Genomic DNA, 8851 nt, shown 5'->3' with positions numbered 1-8851 from the left:
ACCGGGATTCTTCTCCTGGGAAGCTGAGAAGCCTCAGAGAAAAAGGAAAACAATAATTATCTCATTTGCTTCTCCTGTGTTTTGCTGCTTTGGAATGTGTTTGGAGATTGTTTATCCACAGGTGATTGTTTCATTGGTTTCAGGTGAATTGTTTTGACTTAATGACCAATTGGGGCCAAGCTGTGTCAGACTCTGGAAAGAGTCATGAGATTCATGACTTCTTTTAGCCTTCTGTCTGTATCCTCTCTGTATTCTTTAATATAATATAGTATCATAAAATAATAAATTAGCCTTCTAAGAACATGGAGTCAGATGCATCATTCCTTCCTTCACCTGGGAGCCCCACAAATACAAGAGAGGGATCCCCAATCCCTGCAGAGGCCAAACCCAGCAGGGATGGTGAGTGATGAACAGCAGAGTGACAAGCAGATTAAGCAGATGGTTTCCTTTTTTTTTGTTTTTATTTTTTTTTTATTATTAGACTAGGAAATATAATTTATTGCATAAAAATTAATTTGTTACAATAGGAATGCTAAACTTTATTTACAGTTCTTTAGTTTACAGAACAAACAGACGAGGGTTTAGAGGAGACGCCAACCGGGCCCATCCCCTGGACATATAAATACGGAAAACACATTTTGGGGCAAGAGATGGACACTGCCAGACCATGGGAATGCCTTGGCTGGAGGAGCCCCTGGGAGGTGTGGAGGAGCTGGCACCCACGGAGATGGAGATGGAGGCAAACCCTGCGTCCCCCTGCCCTGCTCCTGCTGCTGCTCAGAGGAACGGGGAGCAGCTCCCCAAAGATGCACTTCAGCCAAGCCAGGGCGTGCTGCCTGCCCAAAGGAAGGGGGTCAGAGATGGAGAGGGATGGAGAGAGGCACCCACGGGCAGGACGGACAGACAGACACACACGCGTCCCGGCACAGTGATCCGCGGAGCAGAGAATGGGAGCCAGAGGGATTCCCAGGTGACCCGAGGGAGCTTCTCATCCCTCAGAGAGCCCCGTGGAGCTGAGGAAGGAGCCCTGGAGACCACGGGCAGCTGGATTGATCCACTGAGTGTTTATTGCTCTCCAAATCTGCTTTTTCTTCCTTAGCTCAGAGGGTCTCAGAATTGGTCAAATGCAACCCAAAGGATGGATAAACCCCTTCTCACGTGGCACAGGAGCTCTCCCAGCAGCAGTTTTCCCACCCAGCACAAGGGGAAAAGATCCCTTCCCTCCCACAGCCTTGAAACCCAGCAAGAAGTGAACCCCAGGGGCCCTGAGACAAGCAGGGAGCAGCTCAATGGTTTCCAGCAGGGCCTCAGGAGCTGCCCACAGGAAAGCTGTCCTGTCCCAGCTAATACTTCCACTGTCATGCTGTCATGCTCCTAATACTTCCACTGACGGAGAACCCACAGCCTGGCAGTGTGACCTAGCCTAATCCTGAGCTTACCACCCCCTTCCTATCTTTATTTATTTTTTTAACAGACAAATTTCTAAGATACAGCACTCAGTGAGCAACTATTTCTACCTGCAGGCAACCTAAATGTTTTACCTTCATCAAAACACCGTATCTGAGTGAGGAACCTCGTTCCTGCCCACCACTGGCTTACTTCCCACTCACCCCACAGCTTCCCCATTGTTATAAAAAACCTGTTCCAGGGAAAGACAGGAGCTGCAGTGAGGGATGGAAACCTGAGCACCCCTCATGTGAAAATGCTCAGCCTGGTTGGCAGCTTGGGAATACCAGAGCATCCCTCCCTGAATCCGTGCTGGAATACTGCATCAAAATCCAGGCAGGAGCGCGGGGACCTGAAGTGGAGGCAGTTTGGAGTGGCCACATCCCAGCCTGCCAGCCCCTGCTCTCCCCTGACCCCTCCACACCCGTTTATCACCTCCCTGTGAGCCCCAGCCCAGGCTTGGGGTGCCCACTGCAAAACCCTGCTGGGTTTACATCCCCCCCTTTAGCCTCGAGTCCCGAGCTTGGTGCAGGACTGAAATCTTTGGTTTGCACTGAACCTGTGTAAATGAAGGCGCAGCCATCCTAAAAAGCTCCCCCAAACCATGCCAGGGAAGAATTCATTAAAAATACCCAGATCTGGATGCACTCTGCCCACCCTGAACCCCAAACCCAGGGCAGCATCCCTCCTTGCAGGTGGAGTGGGACCTGTCATTCCCACTGGAAAAGGGAGTTTGCAAGGACAAAAGCCTTGGGAAGGGTCTGAGCCAGCCCTGCAGCAGAGGGGTGGGGAGGCACTTCAACCTCTGGACTCCCTGGGGGTCCCAGGACATGTAAACATGTTTTCCTCAACGCGGATCACACGCTTTTCCCTACAAAAGTGTGTCCATTGAAATCTCTCTCTCTGCCACCCCGACCACAGCGACGCTCTTGCTCTCACACACCAAAAAAAAAAAGAGATTTATAAATCTGTCTTTTTTTTCTTTTTTCTATATTTTTTTTAAAAAGGACACATCCAAAGATCTGGATAATAAATTATTTGCGTTTCCTAAGAAACTCTTTTTTTTTTCCTTTTTTTTTCTTTCCTATTTGCCTCGTTAAGCTGCCTGAAGCCTTTGACAGAAGTTAAGCCTGGATTGTATTCATCTCTTCCACGCAGAAATGCTATTAAAGGAGGAGGAGGAGGAAGGGAACCCAAAAAGAAGAAGGAAAAGGAAAGCCCCCATCCCATTGACTCGAGAAGCCCTAATTCCTCCCCGTGCCAGAGGAGGAGGAGGAGGAGGAATGCTGTGTAACACTTGGATTGCTTGTAAACGCTGAGGATGGGTCTCTAAGGCTGACAGTGGTGCAGGAGAGGTGCCCTCCCCGCTCAGGACGGATGTGCCTCCCCCTGCCACGGGGGGAGGACCCTTCCTCAGCCCCTGCTTCATCCTCCTGGCCCCCAGGCGTGGGGAGCAGCATCAGCAGTCCCCCTCCGTGGCCATGACCACCAGCATCTCGCTCTTGCCCATCTCCTCTAAGGCACTGGCCAGGGTGTTGAGGTCGCCGTCGTCCTGGTGCTCGGCTTCCCACAAGTCCAGGAGCACCCCCGTGGGGCTGGCTTTGGTGGCAAAGTAGTTCAGATACCTGGAAGGGAGAAGCAGGAGAGGGTTGGGCTGCTGGGGTGCCCCTTTGGAGGTGGCAGGAGGGAGGATGCTGGATTGTCACAGACATGTTTTATGGAAAATCCTTTCCTTAGGATTTTTCCTCCTGAGAAGCTGAGAGGCCTCAGGAACAAAATGTAAACAATGGTTATCTGCTGCTGTGGAATGCAACAGGTGCATCTTTGATTAGTTATATAGTTGTTTCTAATTAATAGCCAATCACAGTCCACCTGTCTCAGACTCTCAAGCTTTTGTTATACATTCCATTCTTCACCTTTCTGTTCAAGCCTTCTGATGAAATCCTTTCTTCTATTCTTTTAGTATAATTTTAATATAATATATATCATTAAATACTAAATCGAGCCTTCTAAGACATAGAGTCAGATTCTCATCTCTTCCCTCTTCCTGAGACCCCTGCGAACACCACCACAGTGAACCTGTTTGGAACATGGACTTGGATGGAAACGCTGTAACGTGAATGCCAAAGCCCTGGAGAGACTGTCTGCAGTTTTTAGACAGAGCTGGCATTCATGCAAAAGCAATGTAAGCTTTGCTTTGGTGAAATGACCCTTTCTCCCTTAGATCCTGGGGTGAAACCAGGTGGGAATGGCACGGCCATCTTCCCAGAGAAACAAGGGCCATTCAAAGTGACAGGAGATGCAGGACTGTGGCACAGATGGATGCCAGAATTGTTTAGCTTGGAAGGGACCTTCAAGATCATCTAGTTCCAACCTTTCCAGGGTGCTCCAAGCCCTGTCCAACCTGGATTTGAACACTTCCAGGCATGGGGCAGCCACAGCTTCTCTGGGCACCCTGTGCCAGGGCCTCACCATCCTCAGGGGAACAATTCCTTCCCAATATCTCATCTAAACCTCACCTCTTTTAAAATTTAAAATCATGTCACAAGGATAGAGATGGATATAACTATGCAGAGCTACGTTCCCATTTCTGGATGGACCTATACAGCAGGACACAACCCCTCTGGATGTCTGCAGCTGGCAGGGAGCACAGAGTGAAGCCTCCCAGCTGGGGACAGCAAAGCCTGGGGACACCCACCGGTCCATGGAGAGCTTCTGGGCGAGAAGTCTCCAGTCGTTGCCCCTGGAGTTGGGAGCATCCAGGCTGTTGCAGATCTTCTGCCGGATGGAGAGGGGGATTTTGAAGGCGTAGGGTCCCACCTGGGTGGTGGAGGTGGAGGTGGTGGTGGCGCCGCTGTGGTGGGAGCGGAGGGTGTCAGAGGAGCTGCCGTGCTGCAAGAGGAAGGACAGGGTGAGATGTTGCTCAAATGTCCCAGCGTGTCCCCTGGTGCCTCCTCCCCTCTGCTCACCTCTCCCAGCGTGACGTGGAGCTGGAAGATCTGCCCCTCCCCTTCCACCTGCCGGACGCAGATCTTGCAGGTGAGCTCGGTGGAGGCCTGGCTGTACCTCTCCAGGGTGAAGGTGCAGTGCAGGGCTCGCTGGCTGCCGCTCCAGATGTGGTAGAAGGGGATTTCCTGTGGGCCAACAAAGCACGGGCTCAGCCGGGGCTCCAGCAGCTCCCACCTCCTCCAGCCACCCCGTGAGGGGTGAGCTGGGACAGCAGGACCTTGTGGGAATCCATAAAATCAGAGGGGTTTGGGAAAGCTGCAGAAGGCAGGCCTCAGAGAAAGCAGAACTGTGATTGGAGCTAAGCAGCAGCCATGAGAGAGGTCAGCAGAAAATTATATAAGAAGTAGAAAAGTAAGGACAAAGTAAGGTCTGTGTATTAAGGTGTCTAGAATAGCCAATATTCTTGTCTAGAATAACTCCCTAAGCTGCAGAAGAGTATATCTAGCTAAATCTACTTTTCTAGTATATCTAGAACTTTCTAATGTCTTTAGATATACTTTTCTAGTATTATTAGAAAGTTCTAAGTGTAATAATGGAGCTCTGTGCACTGTGTTTTAAGGCTCACAAGCAGGTATTGTATTTGAAATAAGCAAGCATTGTTTAACCAAAGATACATGAGTTTATGGTGATTGGATAGAACTACTGTCAATGTGCTTTTGCTTTGTGTGATTGGTCAAAAAACTTATAAAGTGAGTTGTAACATTAAGTTCTTGGTCTGCTGCTGGGGATGTGAGCTGCTGGCATCTTCCCATTGTCATAACCATGTAATGAGGCTGATGCTGGGAAATCAAACAGCTCAAGGCATACTCCTAGCAGTTTTTTATTTGTACAGAGACCCCAGCCAGCGACAGACCTCACAGAGAGCATCCCACCAAAAAGAGCAGGAAACCAGTCCCCTTTCTCCTCTAACCCTTTGGGGGACAGCTCAGCCCCAGAGCCCCGCGGTGCCTGGCTGAGATGGAGCTCCCAGTGCGGCAGCCCAGCTGCCCCAGGCCGGCCCTCACCTGGTACTTGGCCAGCAGCTTGCTCCTCCACAGCGCGTGCGGGATGTCGTGGATGGAGAGGCGCAGGTTGTGGTAGCTGTCCTTGAAGGGCAGGGGCTTGGGCTCCTCCAGCAGGTACCCTCCCAGGGTCCTCTCCAGCTCCAGCACCTCCTGTGGGCACCACGACACGCAGGGTGAGAGCCACGAGAAGGGCAGGGGCTGCTCCTCCGCCCAGCTCCATGCCCAAAGCCAGGATGGATGGGGGAGAGGAGTTGCCAAGAAGAGACAGCATGGAGAACAGCTTTTGCCACCCCAAAAGAACTTGCCACCTCATCTCATACACCAGCCCCACCTAAAACTTGAATTTCCTAATGTGAGCAGCCATAAATGACTCCTTGGAGAAGACAAGGCTCAGGCACTCCTGACCTGCCACTCTATCTGCTTTTAACACCATTCCTTCATCACACCAACAGCCTTTAGGAGAAAAGGGCAAGCCAGGAGCCAGAGCCCTGCCTGCATCCACACCTAGAGGCACCACATCAATCCCAACAGGATGCACTGGACAAGTCACAGGGAACCAAACAGCCCCAGCACTGGCGGGTCCAGGCAGCCAAAGCATCCAAACTCCAGCTTCCTGTGATGCACTCAATGTTATCTATGCCACAAAACCTGTTGCAGACATCTTTTATGAAAAATCCCTCCTTAGGATTTTTCCTCCTGAGAAGCTCAGAGGCCTCAGGAACAAAATGTAAACAATGATTACCTGCTGCTGTGGAATGCAACAGGTGCATCTGTGATTGGCTCATGTGGTTGTTTCTAATTAATGGCCAATTACAGTCAGCTGGCTCAGACTGTCTGTCCGAGACACAAGCCTTTATCATTCTTTCTTTTTCTATTCTTAGCTAGCCTTCTGATGAAATCCTTTCTTCTATTCTTTTAGTATAGTTTTAATGTAATATATGTCATAAAATAATAAATCAAGCTTTCTGAAACATGGAGTCAGATCCTCGTCTCTTCCCTCATCTAAGAACCCCTGTGAGCATGGTCACAAAAACCCTTCCAGGGCAGGGAGAGACATGGATCCCTGCAGGATCTATAAAAACCTGGCCATCAGCAGCCAAACCTCTCGTGTAATGCCTGCAGGAGGGGTCCCAGCAGAGGAGCTACACAACACCCTCCCTGTTTCCTTCAGAGAGGACAAGGAAGGGCAGGCAAAGCAGTAAACACCTCATTATTTCACTGTGGTCACTTTGCAGGCAGTTGCATCAGGTTGGCTGCTCCCCAGGGCCAGGCCACCCTGAGAGGCACCAGGCAGCATCCTGCTGCCAGCACAAACAGCTTTGGGAAGGGGATATTTACCTTCAGAGCATCTGGCGTGTCCTCCAAGCAGTAGACCTTGAGGCTGTACTCCAGGGAGGTGCAGACAGTGGGAGCAAAGATGGCCAGCTGCAGCCTCTTGATGGCTGACCTGGAGTAGGACTCCCCCACAAAGACATAGGTGCCAAGCTGGTCCAGCAAAATGTGGCAGGACTTGGCTTCCAGCTGGCAGTAGCAGGGAGTGTTGAGGGTCTCCTCATCCAGGGTCACAACTTCCTACAGAGATGTCGCAGACAACTTTTATGAAAAATCTTTTTCTTAAGATTTTTCCTACTGAGAAGCTGGGAGGCCTCAGGAACAAAATGTAAACAGTGGTTATCTGCTGCTGTGGAATTGGAATGCAACAGGTAGATCTTTGATTAGCCCATGTTAGATATTTGTAATTAATGGCCAATCACAGTCAGCTGGCTCGGACAGAGAGTCCGAGACAGAGCCTTTGTTATCATTCTTTCTTTTTCTATTCTTAGCCAGCCTTCTGATGGAATCCTTTCTTCTATTCTTTTAGTATAGTTTTAATGTAATATATTTCATAAAATAATAAATCAGCCTTCTGAACCATGGAGTCAGAGCCTCATCTCTTCCCTCATCCTCGGACCCCTGTGAACACGGTCACACAGAGACACCAAGATTGACGGATGCTGAGGGATGTCAGCCCATCATCCAAGGGGTTGTGCCTGCCCTCCAAGGTCTCTGCTGGCTGCAGAGCCTGGGTTGCCCCCTTACCTCCCAGTTTCCCTGGTGGGACTGCGTTTTCAGCTGGTAGATCCAGTCTGAGGAGGCGACGTCGGCGCAGTGGGGAATGGTCAGGACCACGGGGCGGCACAGGAGCAGCCCCGTGGGCCCACAGCTCACTGCAGGGCTCAGCACGGTCTGTGTGCCCTCAGAGGGCAGCCTGGGGAGGGACAGGGACACAGTTGGACAGGGAACTCCGTGGTGGCCAGCGAGGAGGGTGGGTGACCAGCGGGGTGACTTACAGCGCAGTCTCAGCCTTGTTGAGCACCAGGTACATCTCGTAGAACTTCCCCTGGGGGATGGCCCCGTGGGGCACCAGCAGGCTCACCCCTGCAATGGCACACACGGGGCTCAGCCACGGGCAGTGAGCGAGAAACCACCCTCCACCCCAGCCAGAGAGCACAAGGAGAGCAGGGAGCCAGGGCAGCATGGAGAGGAACACCTCCATGTCACAGAAACATGGAATGCTTTGGGTTGGAAAGGACCTTAGAGATCATCCAGCACCCTGGCCTTGGGCAGGGACACCTTCCACTACGCCAGGCTGCTCCAAGCCTTGTCCATCTTGGCCTTTCACACTTCTGGGGATCCAGGGGCACAGCTTCTCTGGGCTGTCCCATGCTTGCAGGCATGAGCCAGGCCAAAGCTTTTCCTTCACTAGGAAGGAAAATCTTAATCTTTGGGGGTTTTTGCAAGGTGCTGGCCCTGGATAAATGGCAGGGAAAGACCAAGGCAAGCCCAAGGAGGCTGTAACCTCCAGCCTGAGATGCCTGGCTTGGGAATGGCTTTCTGCCTTCCTTCCCTGAGCCACAGCAAAGGGTTGCTCACACAGGGACAAGATGATGGTACAGCAGCCACACAATCCCAGCCAGCAGCTTACCTGTGCCTGGCACGGTGAGCCTTCCTCCCAGGTAGCCAAATGTGCCACTGGCACTGTAGCCATGCTCCCGGGGCAGGCTGAGGAGGTGCTGGGAGCCCAGGCCTTTGCTCCTCACGTTGGCAAAGTGGCCGTCCCTGGCCATGTCCCCAGGGTAGGTGCCGGTGGCAGGGACCCCCCCCAGCAGGTCTGTGCCATCGTGCAGCCCCGGCGAGGAGGAGGAGGCGGTGGAGGAGTTGTAGACCTTGATCTTGAGGCTGGGCAGGGGGTCCAGCAGGGGGGAGTTGGTCATGGGGATCTTGTCAGAGGAGTCCTGCAGGGCGTACATGGGGCCGCGGTACACGCCCGCGCTGGCCGTCAGGTCCGGCTGCATGGACGGGTGCAGCAGCTGGGGGTTGTCTGCAGGGACACCAAACACAGGTGGGGGATG

At 52.0% G+C, this 8851-nt stretch overlaps 1 protein-coding gene across 2 annotated transcripts in view; it reads right to left on the bottom strand.

Annotated features, from left to right (window-relative positions):
- Positions 1-492: 492 nt before the first annotated feature.
- UNC5B (unc-5 netrin receptor B) overlaps positions 493-8851 on the bottom strand; it is a 60160-nt gene continuing 51801 nt past the window's right edge. For both annotated transcript variants that reach the window (XM_058028902.1, XM_058028903.1), the window contains 8 exons: positions 8425-8820; positions 7790-7877; positions 7539-7707; positions 6798-7031; positions 5460-5609; positions 4416-4580; positions 4145-4338; positions 493-3071 (listed from right to left, as the gene is read on the bottom strand). In XM_058028902.1, the coding sequence (XP_057884885.1) occupies positions 2906-3071; positions 4145-4338; positions 4416-4580; positions 5460-5609; positions 6798-7031; positions 7539-7707; positions 7790-7877; positions 8425-8820 (1562 nt within the window). In that variant the 3' untranslated portion in view covers positions 493-2905. The remainder of the gene's footprint in view (positions 3072-4144; positions 4339-4415; positions 4581-5459; positions 5610-6797; positions 7032-7538; positions 7708-7789; positions 7878-8424; positions 8821-8851) is intronic.

The sequence above is a fragment of the Melospiza georgiana genome, chromosome 8 (genome assembly GCF_028018845.1).
Source record: "Melospiza georgiana isolate bMelGeo1 chromosome 8, bMelGeo1.pri, whole genome shotgun sequence".
NCBI lineage: Eukaryota > Metazoa > Chordata > Aves > Passeriformes > Passerellidae > Melospiza > Melospiza georgiana.
This window is presented reverse-complemented; position numbering and strand designations above follow the sequence as displayed.